Source organism: Corvus brachyrhynchos, unplaced genomic scaffold (genome assembly GCF_000691975.1).
Source record: "Corvus brachyrhynchos isolate BGI_N302 unplaced genomic scaffold, ASM69197v1 scaffold142, whole genome shotgun sequence".
NCBI lineage: Eukaryota > Metazoa > Chordata > Aves > Passeriformes > Corvidae > Corvus > Corvus brachyrhynchos.
In genome coordinates, this window is record NW_008237226.1 from 1,384,076 (window position 1) to 1,404,616 (window position 20,541).

A 20,541-nucleotide genomic window follows, 5' to 3' on the forward strand; every position below is an offset into this window, starting at 1 on the left:
GGAAAACTCCTTGTCTAATAAATCATTCAAATGTTAAAAATATTCTCAGGTAAATACAAAATAAAATAGTGAAAAGAGTGGATTTGTTTTTCATTTGACCTAATTTTGCTACTTTCATGTCAATAGCAGAAGTCCTCAAAATAACTGTAAATTCTGTTAAAATAAATGCTTTTATATGCTTTATAGTAATTTTAATTTAATCTCTAAATTTATACTTTGCATTTTGCAATGCTGTGGATATTTCCCTGGCAGTGCAATAGAAAACACTGAGTTTTGAGTGTTCCTTCTTCTCTTTTGTCAATGTGCAGCTTCTGATTTGCAGGTTTTTGTGGTAGCTTAAGGGTCTATGTGTCTTGGCTTTTGTAACAACATCCTAAAGTTCCTATTCTCCAACAGCAATCAATAATTAAAATTCATATTGAAAAGATGATTTGTGAAACTTAGGCTAAGTACTTAATCAGAAATTACTTTTTAAATGAAAATGTTTAGTTTCTTGTTTTTTATTAGGGTGGGCTTGTGAATTTGTCCTCTGGCATACTTTTTAGTACAAACTGCTGGCCTTTTGAAGTCTGAGGAAGTATTAAGAGTTAGCAGGATACTCCAGAATACACCAAATTTCACAAAGAGTTGTACTTCAGCTGGATGGTATTAAGCCGTTCTTCTCTGGGATTTCTTGCTGCTTTGAGAAGCTGTATACTCTAGGAAATTTTCCTTCAGACATTTCATTCACTGTATATGACGTAAGAGCTGTAATCAAGAACTGTTTGTTTCTTCCAGTAGTATTTTTTCAGCATTTGCAACAAAACCATCCAATTGTTTCTTCAAGGGGCAATCTGTAGCAGGGCTACTGCAAAGTGATTAACATTAGTGCCTAGAAGTCCATCATGTTATTCCAATGTTACATTCTAAAAAAAATTGATTGTTTTTTAACACTTTTCTGTTAGCAAAATTCCAGCTTTGGCAGAACCAACACTGAAATTTTATAGATTTTCTTTCAGCTAAAGACTCTGTAAACCAGCAAAACTGAGTGAGACTTGACCCTGGCAAAGAAAGGGTAATACCATTTTAGCACTAAGAGTTACATGCAGTACTTGTAGATGACAGATGTCTGTGCCAGAATTCACCTACCATGCTAAAAGAAATTCTTGGGATCTGATTTCCCAACTTCTGAGCGCCTGAGTGAGGTTTAGTTTGCATCTGAATGGGACCGGTACAATGAACTTCCAGTTTTTACGGGAAATAAAATGTTCACGATTCAAATAAAAATGTTAACAGAAGACTACTTTCTTAAGGTCAGATAGAGAAGGAAATGAAAAATAAAATAGCAGACAGAAAGAAAGATGTCAAATATTAAGTGACAGTTTTCTTTGTTTATGTTTTATTTATGTGTTGCAAGTTGCAACAGTATTTCAGGGAATGCTATAGATGCCACTTTGCTTGCAAAGCAGTTGGAAAGCCTGGAGCACTCTTTTAGGCTCTAGTCCTGAATTCTGTTTCCCAATACACCAATTTCCATTATGACTTTATGGAAGTCACAATATCCCCGTTGCCCACCTGTAGAATGAGATAGACTGTTTTGCAAGGTTTTTTAAAGGAGTAATAACAGAGGTTATAGAAATTTACAGTCAGAACAGTTAAATAAATACCAAAGAATGTATTCTAGGGAAGAAAGATGCATAGCATTAAACACCTACAGGCTTTAAAGGAAATGGGAAAATGCGTTTATTTACTCTGCTTTCGTGGATAATGTATTCAGATATCTCATCAGTGAGAATGATAAAAATGACCAGCAGACTGGATTCTGCTCTCCAAATAGAGCTACTTCCTTGTCTGGAAAGGCCAGTCCATCAGGGGAAGTATGAAACTAAATGCACACCCTCAGTCATCTGCAAGGATTGGGTAGTACTTTATGGAAGCATTGTAGCATTCACCTCACCTAATTCCTATTAATATGCCCAAATAACAAGCCTTTGAGGGCTCAGTTTTCTATAATGGTTCTTAATTTTTTTCTAAAACTACTGCAGTCAGTCACTGGTAACAGTTACTGTGTTAACCTGTTTTGTATATTACAGAGTGTCTCACCCCCCAACAATTATTTTGCCACTTCACAACTGGGAACCCAAAGATGAACCTACAAAAGAAGAAGAAGTTGGTCCTTTAGTAGAACACATCTATGAGGTAAAAAATATGTATGTTGCCACAGGACCTCACGCTGCCCCCACTGAATTCCTGATGAATTTGGTTTATTGTCTTTATCTGTAGCTAGATAAAGCCACAAATGTAAATACTCTGACTTTAGCATGTGACCCAAATTTAATCTGGGAATTCACAACCCCATTATCTGTTCATGCGAGTGGAGGAGATATTAGTTTATGCTAGGAGTCTGTCTTTGATATTTAAGGGATTTATAAACATTTTGGGTGTTTGACAAGAATTAAAAACAGTCCTTAAAATTTCCTTATAATCAATGTCAAATATCTTCTCATCAGAAGCTGTGCACTGGAAAAAATGTTTTCTTTCTAGCTAACTGAAAAAAAAAGTAGACATACGTGTAACTTGTTACCTCAGAAAATGTTCTGTTGAAAATAACTCTTAATGTTTGAAGTACACATATATTTACCTTGTATTTTTGTTGGGTTTTTTTCCTCTGGATGATTCATCAATTTAAAGAGAAGAGTTCAGCTTAGAAAAAAGGCATTGAGTGAACTACGTGGAATAGAAGCCATCCTTAGAATCTGATGGATGGCCTTTATTCTAGAGGGTAAAACAGAAGGCTTCACATATGGTTATAATTCACAAACTAGCACTTGAGAAAATATAAGCAACTGAGCTTAATCAGCAATGTAAGATTACAATTTTGCATGACATGCTAAAGTGTAGTGAATACAACTGTAAAATACAAGTTATCATTTGTGAATTCCTCATCTTAACACATTTCTCTAAACTGAAAAATGCCTAACAAATCTTCCTGTCTCAAGCATTTGGGTTGTTTGTGAAACTATATATGTGATTTCAAATGTATTAAAATAATTACTGTAATTAGTTACAGTTACTAAGGAAACCACTTACATGGTTTATATCAGCAAAGTATAAAAAAGACTAGACAGTTTCCCAGAAGATGTAAGATTGAAAGGGGTTTTTATTTAGCTCTAACTAAAGGTCATCAGTCACAAAAATTCTGCAAATTTAAAAAAAAAAAGGTTCTCACACCTCTAGAAACTTTGCGTGAAGGTCCATGAGGTTCAGCTTCTTTAGCTCTTCATGCCCAGTGACAACACGTCCAGACTTTCTGTTGTCATCAGTTATTTTCAAACTGTAAACTGATACCAGGAAACTATTTTAATAGCCTAGATTTCTAAACTTTTATTATTTCTATCTTTGTTCATTTTCCCTGGAAAAAAGTAATATCCTGGGATGCTAATTTAGGATTTAGGAAAACTAGTTCCTTTACTTCTTTTGAGGAAATTTAGATTGAGAGTTTTGAAAATACAGTTCTTAACTGAAGAAGCTAGTTTAAGTTCTGCTCTACCTTCTATTCCCGTGCCCTGAAATGTGATTCTTTTGCATTCTGAAGTTTTGGCTACTATTTTCAAGTATGAACTGTTAAAGTTCACTGTTCATATTTCTATAGTGTTTCTTTGCTAGTGTTTTGGGTTGAGATTTTTTTATACTTGTTTAGATAATTTCAACTCTTCGTATGTAGGAAAAAATGGGAAAGGTGATGGATTTCTTGAATACAGACTTGGACAGCAAAGACTGTTCTCCCAGATTTGCCATTGGCTTTGTGACTAATTTGGAGGGGTTCTTCTCTCCTATCTGCCACAGATTCTCCATCAATAACGTGATGTTAATATCTATAAATCCTTCCCTAAATACTTCAAGGCAGTGTCCACTTAGAATTTGAAAATATTTAAGCGGTTGTTGCAGTGTTTTTTGTTGTTATTTGTTGCCTTGGAAAGTACTGATCATGTTTCTTTGACAGCTGCACAATATAGGACCAAGTGCCATCAACAATACAGTTCTCCATGTTGGTTGGCCTGTGTCCAGTAGAGAAGAATTTCTTCTTTATATTCTTCACATTCAGACACATGGACCATTGCACTGTCAAACAAGCTCTCCTATTAATACAATGCAAATAAAGGTAAGTGTTTTATTTCCATCCTTTTCTGCATTTTGATTGGGGTTTTTTGCCTACACTTCATAATGGGATGGAACTTTTTGGGAACTTTTAACAACCCAAAATCATTTTCCTGAGTAAGAAGCAAGACATAGGTCGTCTATAATGTTTCTAATGTGACTGTTGTGTTGCTCGGTACATATTTGGTTTCTGTACTCATAATATTTTTGAGAAGGGTGCACTCAATCCCACCGTCAATGCTACCAACAGAGATGTTAAAAAGTGCCCTGTCCCAATACCAACCACTGAGGAACACCATGTGTCACTGGTCTCCAGTTGGACGTTAAGCCATTGACCACAATTCCTTGAGTGTGATCACACAGCCCATTCATTATCCCCTGAGTGCTCCATCAGGTCCATGTCTTTCCAGCATAGAGACCAGGATGTCATCTGGGACTGTGACAAGTGCTTTCTCTAGGTGCAGGTAGATGATGTCAGTTGTTCTTCCCAACACTGTGACCCCACCATAGAAGGCCACCAAACCTGTCTGGCACAATAAGCCTTTAGTGAAGCCATATTGGTTGTCACCAATCATCTCCTCATTTTCCATGTGCCTTAGCATAGTTTCCAGGAAGATCTGCTCCATGACTGGGCTGGGCACAGAAGTAAGACTGGCTGGCCTGTAGTTCTACAGGTTTTCCTTTTTTCCCCTTTTTAGAAATGGGGGTTATGTTTCCCCTTTTCCAGTCAGTGAGAGCTTCACTAGACTGCCACAAATTCTCAGATACGGATTTTGGCTTAGCCACTTCATCTGCCAGTTCCCTCAGGACCCATGGATGCATCTCATCAACTCTCATGGCCTTGTGCACCTCCAGATCCTTTAGACGTTCTCAAACCTGACTTTCTCCTAGAGTCCTTCATTCTCCCTTGTGTGATTTGGGGAGTGTGCCCAGAGTATTTGCCAGTGAAGACTGAGGCAAAAAGTCATTGAGTATCTCAGCCTTCTAAACATCCTGGGTAACCAGGTCTCCTGTTTCTTTCTGGAAAGGACTTATATTTTCCCTCATCTTCCTTTGAGTATCCATAGAAGCTTTTCATATAGTTTTTGACATCCCTGGCCGTATTTAATTCTCTCGGGGCTTTAGTTTTCCTAACCCAATCCCTGGCTGCTTGGACAATTTCCTGTTTTAAGATCTATGTTTGTGATGGCAGATCCCCCCAAAAGAGCTTGGTTTGGCTCAAAGTCAGAAGATTAAGCAAAGCAGCTCTACATATTATACCATCAAAAACAAGGTATCCAGTTTTTTAAGCATAACTGATTCCAGACATTTCTGGAGTAAACAACAACACTTCTCAAGTTTAACCAGTAGCCTGTTAAACGTCTTTCAGGGAGAGTTGCCTTCCAAGTGCTAAAAATGCTCCGCGTCTTTTGTGTACCAGAAGGGGTTTGAGTTCGGTATATTCAGTGAAAGGGGAGACAACTTTCTAGTGATGAAGAGTGCTCACAACCTCAGGAGCTACAAGTCTTTAGCTCAAACAGACAGAACTACAATGCATACTTAAAAGAGTAAAGAAAAATTGATGTCTACCAAAAATAGTATGGCTAGATTTTTGTGTTTCACCCAGGAAACCAGAGAGGGATTGGAATTCCATCCTTTTATGTAGTTTCTCTAGAGAAAGAAAAATCAAATGCGTGGTAGGAAACAGAAGATAATAAATGTCTGTCCATTTTATACCCAAAGCACAGTAAGATTGGAGACGGAATTTTTTCTACATATCTTTTCTACCTAATTTTCACCTCTTTTTCAAAAGTGGTGAGGAGGAAGAAGCTGAGGTGCTGCATTTGTGCTTGTAAGCCAAGCTTCTCAAACTCACTGATCAGATCAGGTTGCAAGTGAAAAGGAGTTCAGCATCCTCCTGCCCTAGCCACTGTGTTCTGTTTAAGTCTGAGTTAAGAAGCTGAGTAGAATACTCCCACAGTTCTTACTGACATTTTCAGGCAATGTATATTTTTTTATTTAATTTTTTTTTTTTTTAGTTTGCTCTTCCTTCTCCTACTTGGTAATGATTGCCTCTGTTACATAAACAAGGCTTAATTCCTATGAAGCTTGTGAGAAATTTTCCTGTAATAATGGTCCATCTGTTGTGGCAGAATATGGCTTTAGATCCACAATCACTATTGCAAGAATTTAAGTATCCTTCCCTTATTTCAGCTTTTCAAAGCATTGAACAGCATGAATACACAAATCAGGTTTCAAATATGTAATACTTATCTGTTGGCTTCAGATGGGAGGAGGACACAGAGACAGGCTCCTTCAAGTTTTGTATAAATAGCAAGATGCTTAGCTCAAATTTCCAAATAAGGCTAAAGGCATTAAATGCCTGACTTCTCTTGGATATACGAATCTCGCCCTCTTAGGGCACTGAGGCATTTCCCCTTTGAAATTACTCAGATTGTTCAGTTTCAATCAAAACAGTGTATTCCTCCCTATTGCTGAATTTCTTGTCTTGTAAAAACATTTTCTTCGGGCTTTGTTGTCTAGTCCACAAAGATAAATCACACCTATGGGAAGACTTTTGTTTAGGGTCTTCTCTGTAGCTTATCTTTCTATGAAGGCCATGAGGGATGTGAAAGGATAATAAAATTATGAATCTTAGAAAAGGTGCAAAATGGAGCAAAAAGGAGCAAAAAGGTGAAAAAGGAGCAAAATTACTTACCAAAGATAAAGAACGGATTCCATTGCAGAAGAACTCAGAACTCAGTACACTAGGATGCTTCAATCTAGAATAGAGGTGACTATGCACAAATATCAAAATGATCCTCAAAATGAGTAGTGGCAGGAAGAGTGTGGGTGTGGATTGACTGTTCTCTGCCTCTTCCTGAGCAGGAACTGGAGCATCTGATGAAGCCTGGAGAGTCAGATTCAAAACAAGCAAAAGGAAGTGGTGGTCCCTGGTGGCAGGTCTCAGGTGTCTGGAACTTGTGGCCAAAGGGAAGTAGTCAGGGTTAAAAGTTTACATGATTTTAGGAGAAGAGTAAATAAAGTCCCAAAAGAAGAGTCCAGTGAAGATTAGTAAATGAACAAAAACTTCATACAGATGAGGAAGTCCCTGATCTGAAAACATTTGGCAGCTGAAAGTTATTAGGAGAGTATTGTGTATGCATACCCCATTCTTAATTCCTTCTTACTCTTCCTAAAGGCAGCTGTGATGAGAAGAGCGCTCAGCTAGATGGACTTTTGGCTTGAGACAATATTCCTGATGGCTTGCTTTTTTCTCCCAGACTGATGGCAAAAAGCATTTTTATGAAACCTGTACCTATAAATACCACTATGGTAGAATATACAGGGTGACACATATGGCACATTCTCAATAGATGAGCACCGTAGTACCACAAGTGAGGCATCTGTCAGGGAAGCAGTGAAATAACAGCCAAAATTCACCACATGGACAAGGTACATCCACCAACATGAGTGGCAGGAGCTAATCCCTTCCAGAGGCACTGTCTCCTCATGCTGCAAAACTGTTTCTACTATGTTTAGGTCTTGGTCTCAGGAAAAAATAATACCATCCAATGGGTTGCTCTTGAATGGTCACCAACCCATCTTGAATAATACCTTTTACACAAAGCCTTCTTTCAGAACATTTCTGATGGAATTGCACATAGTAACAGAGGCTATTGCTTGGCTAGAAAACGAGAAAGGTGAAACAGGGTTTTGAGGTGAGAAGTGGAGAAATGGAGAGGTCTGGAAACCTGCTTAAAGTAATAATGCTCAGGAGAATAATGCAGTAGTTTTCCATGGCGGGGAAACTGAGACAGTCCTCTGTAGTTAGAGGGAGGGAATGATCCTCTATCTAAGATGAAGTATAGTGTACTAAATATGTGGCATATAAAATAGCTACAGATTGTACAGGTGTGCAATTCCATGTGACCAGCTCAAGAAGGGTAAAATAATATCTTTAACCTGGACATCTAGGCCACTGGACAAATTCTGCTCTTAAACGGTTGCAGGAGACACGTATGTTTTTGCTTAACCACAGGGCTGGTTTTGAACCTTTGCTGTAAAAATTCACTACTAAGATGCTAACACTCTAGGATCTATGAAAAAAGAAAAATGTAAATATGAAAATCCTCTAGTATTCAAATGGATCTACATCTATATCCGTTGTGATCATATATTGAGGTCTTCTTCACAGACATAATATTGTGTTGCGGTTTTTTTTTCATTTGTCATCAATAAAGTCTATATGCTGGTGAAAGAATTCTAGGAGAGTTTGCACGTGTCACCACATTGAGAGGGAGAGATTTACTAGCTACTTAAGTGTTCCCTTATTGCAAATAGACAATGTTTACCTGATTAAGCAACAGAAAACAGGAAAAAAGGGGATTCTTATTTTTTTAATGGACTTTCATCTGTTAATGAATTATAATATATTTCACTTTGTAAGATGCTTTTGACTGAAGATCTCTGACAATGTCAAATGTTTATGTTCTGTTTATAGCATTATAATTTAAATCAGATAAATTGATGCCATGAAGATCTTTTGCCTTTTCTTTTATACCCCTGTTGTACCTTTTTTACAGCTTCTGTATTCTTAGTGCTTTTTGCCTACATTCTTGGACTTGTTTGTCAAGCTGAGAGACTAAACATTTTAGAAGCTTCGTAGCTAGGGATCAGTGTGCCCCAGACCCCAAGGTCCTCTCCAGAACACACTCTGTAAACCAAGATAGAACCATTCAGAGGAAGGTTCCTTGGGGAGGAGGGCTCACTCAAGCCTCTCATTGGGGAATTTTTGATAGATATGCTAATTAGTAAGACCTATAATGATGTGCCAGATCTTTTGGGGGGTGTGCATTGCGGTGGGCATTGGGGTGCATTCGACCCGGATATGTGCACCTAAGAATCCTTAAAATAAATACCAAGGTAAAATCCCTTTTCCCCTTCTAACCGTGTTTGGCTCTTGATTTTAAGACCAGGCATCAAAAGGCATCAAAATGATACAAATTTTCCAAATCTAGTACTACACAGCGTTAGTGTGTGGAAGGTTTTGTGCGTTTATAGCTCTTCTCTTCCATGTAATGCTACAACATTTATTACAATTACAAACATTTTCTTTAGGAATTTGTTTAAGATATTTTGTGTTCAGAAGTTAAAGGAACTGATAAGAATGATCTGATATAGCTCTTTATAATATGAAGTCCTTAAGAAATAGCTTTGGCTATGTTTAGTTGAGTTCCTGTTGAGATCTTACTGTAAACTTCCATGAATATTTTATTGTGATTTTACATGATTGGATTGTCATGAATTAAAATTTTTCTTTCCTTCTGTAGCAATTAGCTCCAGGAGTTCTTTGAGGCTTCATGAAAGAAGCTATAAATGTCCTGTGTAGAAGTTAAACACAAACTGCTAACAAAAAATGTAGGTTTTAATTGAAGAACAAAAATCTGTAAATATAAAGCTGAAGAGAATGCATTTTAATGTGAGATTAGAAATTAAGAAACTGTTGCATTCTACAAAGTTGAGCTTTTACCAAAACAAATCTATAACATATTTGTTATATGATCAAAAATCGTGTTGTTTGAAGTCAAGACTTCCTTTTTTTTCCAGAACTGGTAAAATCAGTATATTTCATTAGGCAGATTCTGATCTAAACTAATGACTAAATTACTATGCAACAACTCTGAATTTATCCTATTACATATATCAGAATCTGCCCCCAAGAGTCTAACAAAATTAAGTAAAGCAACAAAATTGACACCAGTAAAATTGGAGAAAAATATTGTCTACTGTAATTCCTATAACTGGGCAATATCTTGCTGTGCTATTACTCATCATGATCCTAGTTGAAAACAGTGTATTCTCATGATTGTGCTGTTAAATTGAAAAAACAGTGTTAATCCAAAATTTAAGACCTCTGAGATGGGAACAAATCTGTTAGACTCATTCTATGCGTATGTCTTTACCATTCCCATTTCTCTCTTTGCAGTTTGCTATTCCACAAGACACTCCTGAACTTGCTGCTTTTTTATATAATTCCACAATTTCTCATTACATCAGGAGAAGGGATGTCGCAGTGGCAGAACCTCACAGGAAAAACTCTGCAAAAATATTGGTGAGCTATCTAAAAGCTATATACTGGGACTGTGCAGGGAAAGATGACACTCTCTACAGTACCACAGGCAAGGCAAATGGGACAGGTCACTGCATTTTTAACAGTCCAGACAATGCTGGAGCAATAGCAATGCTCTCTCTCCTAGGGCAATAGTTCTGATTAGACAGCTTGGTACCTGAGTATTTGGACTTGGCTGTATTTTCAGGAGTTTTTGTTCCACTCCTGCATTCAAAGTGCCATCCTTAGCATACTTCAGTACTGTGGGTGTCAGCTGCCCTTCCCTAAAGGCAATGTTCAAACTCTATGACCTTGAGATCAGTCAAGGGATTCACACAGTCAGTGCTTTCCATCTATTTTTATGAACCTTGAGCAGAGTTTCTTTCATGCTGTCTAGTCTCTTATTAAGCTGTTTACTACAGACTCATGCTTGGATTCCTAGACCTCACTAGAATTCGGTAGGAAGCAAAGAACCTCACAAACCTAAATCTTCTGGAGTAATAGAATAATTACACTGCTTCTGAAAGTTGGTCTGGCAATTTTTTTAACAGGAAGAAGATAGAATCTGAGAGTAATGAAAACTGAAATTTTATTAAGAACAAAATCACAGATTAACCCATTATAAACAGTAATCACTGTTGATTCCTGTGCCATTCTTTCATCAACCCAATACCCTGGGAAGAATCTAATTCCACTGGGTCTGAAGGAAGAATTCCAGGAGTTTCAAAGACATGCCAGTCATTATCACAGAACACTTAATTCATTCTTCAGTGATATCTTAATTTTCAGTCATCTTTCTAGGCTCATAGGCTGCCAACATAAAAATGACTGCAGCAACTGGAAGTGGTTAACCAAGTTCTGAAGTATGCACTGTGTCTGCAACTTAAAATATGAAGCAGACAATTTTCAGCTGCTTGATGTAGATGGATCAAATATATTTAGTGGGGTACGTAGTAAAATGAAATTGGCACTTTGATGAGCAGTCTTCTAGTAAAATACGCTTTTGATCAGCACAAATTAGGATAGAATTGGGTGCAGTGCTTACCACTGGATATATAACAAAAATTTTCCAGGGTAAGCATAGAAAAGCAGTGTCATTAGTTCAGTTAGACAGTGTCCCACCCAGTTCTGTGCGCCTTCAATATTAGCTACTGCTGATGCATAAAAATTATTTTTTTTATTTGACATGTTGGAAGTATACATGGAAAATCAATGTTGCTCTGGAAAAAAGACTGATTGGTCAAAGATAATTCTTTATTAAAAATCGTAATTTTTTTTAGAAATTTTAAGTTGATTTTATTTTCATCAAAACATTTTCACAGAGAGACAAAATGTTCTGAGAACCTCTTATTCTATTTATACCATTTATTAAACATTTGGTTTCTTTTCCATTAGTTCCAATGTTACATTGTTCTGAAAATCACTACAGGCTAAATGCATTACTGAGAAAAACAGAAATATGTGTTCAGGTCCTAAAATGTCAGCCAAAAGTAGACTTTTTTGCATACTAATGATTTATTTTGCTAATGTGTGTTTTTGGCCAATACGATTAATGAAAACAACTCTTCTCCTTCCTGCAAAATAAATAAATCTGTTCGGAGAATGTTTAAAGCCAAATAAACAGATACTTTAAAATATTCATTTTAAAAAAAGTTTATAGTTGCAAGTTCCAGGGTTTACAGTTTTGTTTTCAGGCAGATATAGAAAGCAGCAATTAAGCATATAGCTTCTGCTTATCCTCTGATAAGATAGAGATTTGTGAGGAAAGCTGTCTATAAAGACAGAGGATTCCTTAAGGGTGTTTTCAGATCTGTTACGTGCATCATCATCTCATTTCCTGAAGCATGGGCATTGGTACTGCATTCTCACTCTCACTAGAGAATATACTCATGAAAATTTAGCTTTGTTTTTGAGGTCATAAGGCCTTCTGTCATGGGAGGGATTCTCTGCTTTGTTATAAAAATAGGAATCAATTGAAACCTCAGCCTTCCCCTGAGTCAAACAAAACTTTTCAGATAAAACCCATTTGTATATACAAAAGTTTTTATTTTTTCCACACACATTAATCATTTTTTAATGAGATTTTTTCCTTTTTATGCCCTAAACAACCACATAATTTCTGTAGTTACCCCATGAGACTCTGCTCATTCCCTTCAGTGGCTTCTAGTCAGCTTTTAACCTTTAGTGTGACATTCTCCTGGCAGACTTTAAGAGTATATAGTTTTGAGTTGCAATGCTTGGCTTTTGCCTTCATCCTTGTAAATGAGCCAGAATCACTGCTCATCAGGAATGTTTCATGGACAATAAGTTTCAAGTAAAGCAACTAATGAATCTCAGCAAAAGTTCTGGCTGCTATAATGTAAATATCAGTGGGAAAACCAGGAGAGTTAGAAAAGGGGAAAGATTTAGGAATATAAACACTTCATGCATAGAGAACAGGAAAAAAAGTGTTGAAATCATAAAATGATTGATAGGTGAAGAAAAAGCACATGCTTCAAAGGATTGGTAGGTGCCTGGACATTTTAAGAGTTCTTCAGAGCAGATACTTTTGAAAATTATTGCTTTTATTTTCTTTATTACAGGAAGGTGTTTGTATTCATTGATGATGCAAAAAGAATCTGCTCCTTGGTTTATAGGTATCACAATGACTCATAGGGTATCTCATGTATATTAGATGAAATTACTGATTTCAGGCTATTTAGCTCTTAAAGGGAAAGTTGATTTGTTTTGCTTATTTATAGCATTTGAAAATTATTTTATTTGTTTTCAAAGCATAAGTATGACTTCCCTTTATTTTGTGCTCAGAACTGCACAAATGTGAAGTGTGTCCTAATTTCGTGCACTGTGGGACAGCTGGAAAGAGGAAAGAGTAAAACATTCCTGGAGGTAATCATCTCTTTCAATACATATATTAAAATTTTTTTTCTTTGACCAGTTATTTAAAAATATAAATGATTAAATTAAATGGAGCAACTGCAAATACTTTTTTTACCACTGTCTTTGAAGGTAACATCTCACTGGTTCCTGTCCAGGTTGTTTGGATGCTGCTTACTTTTCTTTTTTTCGCTATCTCTCTTTCTCAAATTTATGTCCTGAATCCTACTTGAAAATTCCAAGATTATTTTAAATACCTTTTCTGGTTTTGTTTCAGCTTTCCTGGAATGGCCCAAATCAATAATCTCTTAGGTCTCAGTGATGTGTTCTGCATTTGTAACCTCTTTTCCCAATGGAGGGTTTTTCTTGGAGCCATACTGCATATCGTATACACTATGTCCAGCTTAAAAATTCATTATTATTCATTCTCTGTTAATCTAGGGAAGAGTAGTATGTATCAAGCTCATATGATACATGACACTCATATAGTGACAATCTGTTTTACTACTAAAAGAAGGGACAGTGTAGGCCATGGGAAAAATAAACTTCCCTTTGCAAATTCTTGCATTTCCAACTTCTGCTCTCAGGATTATATTCACACTGCATAAAGGGACCTGTTGGAGTGATCCCAGAGGAGGGCCACAGAGATGACTGGAGGAGTAAAACACTTCTCCTATGAGCAGAGGCTGAGAGAGTTGGGTTTGTTCAGCCTGGAGAAGGCTACAGGGAGAGCTTATAGCACCTTCCAGTACCTAAAGGGGTCTTATGAGAAAGAAGGGAAGAAATCATTTAGCAGAGCCTGTTGTGAAAGGACAAGGGGTAATGGTTTTCAACTAAAAGAGGATCTATTTAGATTAGATGTAAGAAAGAAGTTTTTTGCCTTGAGGGTGGTGAAGTGCTGGAACAGGTTGCCCAGACAGGTGGCAGATGCCCCATCCCTGGAAACATTCTAAGACAGATTGGACAGGGCTCTGAGCAGCCTGGACTATTTGAAGATGTCCAAGCTTATGGCAGATGACTTTGAAAGGTCCCTTCCAACCCAAATTATTCTATGATTCTGTAAGGCAGAGGAATTGCACTGTGAGCTGTTACCTCACAGCTGGCCATGTGTCTGTACTTACTGTGTAGTTGTCGTATCTTTAACACTGGGAAGTACACTGAGAAATTTATAATTCAGTTTGCTGTTATTAGGAAATAACTGCAGCTCCTATCTTGATCAAACTGATTTATTGTCACCTTCTTTCTCAATTTAGAACTCTCCTGTCTTTCTGGAGTGCAAGAACCTTCCTCTGTTCCCTATAGCTGAGGGAGAAGAATTCTTTGTATGCAGGGTACCTCTTACCCTGGCAAGAATTGAGGATCTTTGGTTTACAGCTTTAAATTAAGCTTCTCACACCTTTTAAGTTAATTTCTCCCTTCCCTCAAACATGAAAGTAGACAAAAGAAATTCATCCTCACTTGCTTTCCTGGAGAAATGAGAGCAGATAGAATAGTATTTCCAGAAAGTTGAATGCCAGCTCAGTAGCTGCTGAGATTTGCTTCAAATCCATAATGGGCGCAAACTGTGGGGGGTCACTGGTCTCTCTTGGTGTACAGGACTATGGCAGTGGTTACTTGAAAGGATGACTTGAAAGGTTTTTCTATCTGTCAGGGCATCAGATCACATTGTGTGTTTCTTCTCCAAAAGCTGTTATATAGGACCACTATGACTGAAGAGCGCTTAAGTTCTGTCCTCGCTATCTGACCTTGCTTGAAAAAAAGAGATTTTTTGTCTAGCTCATTAACAGGAGACATCCTTTCAGATACTAGGTGAACTAATTCCTGATTTGTCAGTGCATTTTCTTTCTATGAACAATCAAACCCAAGAAATTTTCATTCAGTTCCATTAACACAAATACAAGACTTTTAAGAAGAAGCATATTTAACAAGTGTGTTTCATACTCCAGACTGGATATACCTTATTTAGGTTTGCTGAGTGAGTAATCTGCTAGTACAAAAAAAATGCAAGCTCTGGTTCAAATTTAGGACCAAAAGCATGACAGCTTGGATGTCTCTCTGTCCTTTCAAATCTGTGAGCTGGGATGGACATCGTCTGGTGCAAGCTTTTGCAAAGGACAGAAAATAGCAGTATGTAAGCATCTCTGCAGCTATAGAAAAAACATACCTATTGAGAAATAGGATGGGAATTTGATTCCAATTTTTTCTAATTCCATTAAGAGACTACTGGGCAACCTCACACGGGCTAGTCCCTGTTAAGTTCAGGTAAGAACTTCACTGCACTGGTTCTCTGTTCCTAATGCACAAAGACAGGCAGAGAGGCAGGGATATTATCTTTGATTGGAACAATGTGTGACAACTTTGAGCACTGCAGTGGGCAAGAATTAACATAGAGAATCTTCATCATTTTCTTCACCAAGCAAAAGATAAAACTTAGCTTCCTTAGCTGCCTTCCTTACTGGGAACTGAGCCTGACATATTCTGGATCCAGTGAAGTTTTTCTCCTCATCATTCTGTTGATGAAATATAATTAACTCCATAAGAGCTAAAAAGAAGGTCTTGTGAAAACACCCTGTGCACAGATTAGATGAAATTTCTAGGCTATTTACAGCTATTTCAGTGGGAATTAGCCTCATAAAGATTTTCCTAAGTCTAGTTTAGTATTTATCAAGAAATATCTGTAAGAGATTAAAGTCAAGCAAAATTCATGAGAAACAGTTTCTGTGAGTTTTTGGCTATGACAGAGGATGTGTAACAATTGGAATAAACTACCAAATCTCCTTTTTTTAGTGACTCAGTAAAAACAGAATCTTTTTCTAGGATGTCACCTTAGTTTGCCTGACTTAGGTTCAGAACAAGTACAACTGCATGAAATTCAGTGGCACGTTTAATGCAAGAGCAGTGGAACTCATTTTATGTAATTTTAGTAATCTGAAAGTTAGATGCCAAAGCTGGTTGCCTAACTCTGTAGACAGTGACAAGACAGAAAGGTATCTTCAGAGGATGCGTTATGCAGCTGACTTGAAGCATCTCTCCTCCTGATCTGCATGGGGAGAAGGGTCAAAGCTGGCCCTTGGGACATGGGTGTGTGCAAACACACCAGCCAATGCCAGTGCTGCAGTCCCTTTAGCTCCTCCTTGCTCCTTAATAAATCCTGCTTGCTTTGCCTGCACCTCCGCTCACCTGGTGAGCTCCAGGCAGAGATGGAGTGTTACACCAGCTTGTGGGCAGGGACAAAGATGAGCCATGCTGTAGATTTACTGGGTGGAAAGACTTCATGGGAAACACTACTATCAGAACATCTGCTTACTCCACTGGCCTTACATACCTGTGCTATCAAATAAGACTTTTTACAGGCTGTGGTTTTACCTTTTCCCTGTAAACATTTCTGTGTTCTTTGAATAGTAACTTGCAAGTCTTGTTAAGAATCGGAAAAACTCCACTCAAAGCAACAGAGGTTTTTCCTAAGTAGAAAAAGGTAGTCCCCAGAGAACTGTTGCATCCCCCCATTTATGTCTAAATAACTGCCAGAATAACATGACCCCTACTTCACATGCAAACTTGGAGATTATAAATAGTGTCCTAGGGTCTGGTTGTCTTCCTTCCACCCATCTCAGAACAGTTCCCTTTTTCACAGCCCTTTTTAAAATTAACAGTTATACAGCCATCACTATAAAAGACTGTAGAACATAATTAGTTTCCTAAAAAGGACATAATCTGCTCTTAGTAAGTCTGCAGCTGTTGTTAACTAGGTTGAAATCTGCAGAGTCAAACTGAGGATTAAAATGCAGTCAAAATAATCAGGATGAGATTATTGTGAACCAGGAAGAACTAGGGCCAAACTGAACCCCACTGTCATGGTCTTGTAAAGAAAATTAGGGGAAAAATCTAGAGCAACATTGCAACCTCTTTTGCACATTCAGTTAATGTAAAAATTTTCATATGCCAAAGAAAGCAGCATAGTGGTGATGTACAACATTCCTCAACTGTGCTATAATCTAAATGAAGACATGATGATTTGCAGAAGAAATTGTTTGTGCTCATTAAAGCCAAGAACACAGTGTCATCATGCTCTTTTCATGTAATTTTCTCCTTATAGATATGCTAATGCAAACCTGAGAAGGATATTATTGGAAGTGATTGATTTATGCTAGGATGAATTAATTAAGGTTTTCCATCAAAGTTATATGGGCCAGCCTGTATATTCTGTTGCCACAAAAGATCTGTCATGTTTGAGTGACTCTTTCCTCTTCCACTTAGTTTAACTGGCAACAGCTGACCATGTTGTCTCTTGACAGTTGTAATCTGTCACCTTAAACCCCAAACTCCCATAACAAATAACAGTTAAGTGACGTGCAATGATTAGACATGTTTGAGTAAATAAAGCAGCCCAAATTTCCCAACCAGCCAACAAAGATAGAGACAGACATTGTGCAAAGGCCAAGAAGAATCACAGACTTTTTTGGATTAACTTCAAAGTCTGGCTGTAAATATGAACCCTCTAGTAAAGCTGACTTTTGAATTCAGACTTGCTGATCAGGCAAATAATAGCCTGATTTGTGCAACCTTACATGGTTACGTTACGTTGTGTTCTGATGGGGCTCCAGGATGTCCCCATTTGTCTAATCATATTTCTGAGTCATCTGAGGGAGACCTGAAGGGATCTGGTCCAGTATTCTTTGAACAGATGGGTGCTTTTTAATATAGAACTCAGGAGTTGTCTAGTAAAACATCTGTTTTGAAAATGCATTTCTAAGTGATGAATCTGTATCATCTGTCTGATTTGTGACAACCATCAGGCTCCAAGCTCTTTAGAACTTATAACATTGTGGGATGTGGAACTCAGCGCATTCTTAGCTATTATTTCAGCCTGTACTGAAAATTCCTCATAATGATACAAATCACTTTCTGGGAGAGCTAGGGGAGGCAGTAATGTAAAAGGAACACAGAGGGCATGTGAGGTTCCCGAGAAGTTTGAAGTTTATTTTATTTTCTTCTAATGTTATTGAATATAATTGTATTGTTTCTCTCTTGACTTTTTGACAGTTCCAGATATGTGAATTTGGCACTCCTGAACACATGAACTTTTAATAGTTAGAAGGGAGAAAAATCTAGTTTTAATCAGAAAAAGTTGAAAACAAGAGAAGTACCACTGCATTTGGGTGCTGTCTTGGTACCCAAAGTCATATTTTGGCTTCTCTGTTAAATACTCATTATTTCAATGTTTCTGAATGTGCGCTGATCCTGTTTCTTTTTAGATGCCTAAAAATGGAAATTTATGCTTGACGTATTAACTGTGGTGTGTACTTCAACACCCATATCTTAACTGCCTGGCCCCAGAACTGGTATCCAAAATCTGAAACTAAATGCCTAGGCTCCCTGTTCAGCACATGGAGAGAATTAGGTACCTCAGACAAAGTGACTTGCACTAACCATCAGGGTGGTGCATGAGGGGTATTCCTTATCAGGAGGATAGGCACCCAAATCAGAATTAAGTGGGAATATGTCTACCCTCTCTGAACACAGAATACAAAAATTGCTTAGAAGGTACTTATAGAATTAGTTGAAAGATTTTAAGAGGACTTGTTTTATTCCATATTCATTGCCAGAAGCAAGAGCTGGTAGTCTAATGATTAGAGAATTCAGGACTGGAAGACACAAATTCAGTTCAAATTCAGCTTGAGAGGCCCCACATACCTGCTTTATAAAATGATGGTGTTCCCTTCTGCTGAAGCTGCATCAAGGACATAAAAAGAAATTGAGAGATCTGGAAGGGTATAGAAAACAAGGAAGACAATGATGTAGTACCTTGTTGGTTTGGACCATCAACTACAAGTTCTCCCAGTCTTGTCCTCCATCTTTGCCTTCATTGCCTGGAACCTGGAGCTGTCACCACTGTTAGAGTACATGCTCAAATTGTATTTCCATGATGAGAAATTTTGTTGAGAATCTCTGTATTTTATTACTAGTGAACTCAGCGCCTCTTTAGTGTGGTAGAAGTTCTCTTGGCCAAGTAATGCTTTTGTGGTAAGGATTCAGTTTAGCTGCACAAAGGCCATTAGAGGAAGAGTGCAGATAGCCTGTGCAGTGGGGCCACACAGACTCTGCAGCACATGTGTTGGCAGAGGCTTGGAGCTCAGAACAGAGTTGAACTGATGGAGGTGATATGAGACAAGTGAGAGATCCTCTTGTATAAGATCTTTCATGTGTTCACTTTTTTTCCTCTCATCTTTACTATGGGGGCAATTATTCGATCTGTAAGTGGAATATGAAGGAACAATAATTTCTATCCTCAGCATCCTCCAGCACAGAACTGCTTTCTGTGTCCAGTGGAAAACATCTCAGTCAAGGGAAGATTGCTTAGTATTTTCAAAAAATAATTCTGCAGCCAACCTAAATTCCCTGTCTGTGGATGGAAGTGGGGAAGCAGAAAAATTAGCGAGAGACATGTCTTGTGCCCTCATTCATTGCCATATATAAGCCATATATGGAAGTTGAAGTAGATTATTTTAATTCAGACGGAGAATTAAAAGCTAAAAATTTGATGCACTGCCCTTCAAGCCACATATAACAACAAAAGGAGGAAGTAGTCAACAAAATTTTCAGTTACACCAAAAAACTGTTGTTATTTGAAAAAAAACCCTAAGTAAAACCCACAACTTTGGTTGTGGCCAAAAATATTATATTATACTGGATTTGATTGTTTATGTGGAATGAAGGCTAGAAAGAAAGAGACATTTGCATGGGACTGAACTAACTGGAGGTCTTTTGGGTGTGGGCTAGTTTTGTTTTCATTCATTTTTATTTAAAATATTTTCAATGTTAACAAGAGGAGAACGTGACACTCTTCCTAGATGTGCTACAGTATAGGTAATGTTAGGTATATGAAGAAATAAACATCTTAAATTGATAACCATCATAATCTGTATATTGAAGTCTTTTGGAATCACAACAAAACAGCTGCCTCTATTATAACTTAAAATAGGCTATTAAAATTAATGTAAAAATATAATATGTGAAGTGTAATAATATAATGATAGAGAGAAGGATGTGTTGATTTTCAGAGTGTTGTCTTTGGTCAGAACTGTATTTGGGTGGACATATCCTCTTGCTGCAAATAGTACAAATACTTTTTGACCATGTACAGAGTCACATGTACATTTTTAAGCAAATTAATAAGAACAAGTAGTTTTATGAGCTCTACTCTCAGCATTTATGTGAGCTACTCTATTGGCAGCAGTTCACATCTTGGTATGTATTGGTCAAAGAAAGCGAGCTAATGAATTCCCAAAGCATGTATTTAAAAGGTGTTGCTTACCCTCCTGCCTTTAAAGTGTGCCAGACTGCAGCAGACACAAAGGGAACAAGTTTTAATCAAACAGCGCCAATATTGTTGTATCAGCTCTGAACTCCATGTGCAGAAGTCATAAGTTCTTGTGGTG

The 20,541-nt window shown here is 37.5% G+C and overlaps 1 protein-coding gene across 1 annotated transcript in view; it reads left to right on the forward strand.

Moving 5' to 3' along the window:
* Window positions 1-20,541, forward strand: part of ITGA8 (integrin subunit alpha 8) — a gene marked incomplete at its 5' end in the record, with an annotated part of 113,845 nt that overhangs the window by 71,736 nt on the left and 21,568 nt on the right. The window contains 4 exons of the mRNA XM_017729170.1: window positions 2,073-2,178; window positions 3,983-4,141; window positions 10,106-10,231; window positions 13,034-13,114. Coding sequence (XP_017584659.1) covers window positions 2,073-2,178; window positions 3,983-4,141; window positions 10,106-10,231; window positions 13,034-13,114 — 472 coding nt within the window. The remainder of the gene's footprint in view (window positions 1-2,072; window positions 2,179-3,982; window positions 4,142-10,105; window positions 10,232-13,033; window positions 13,115-20,541) is intronic.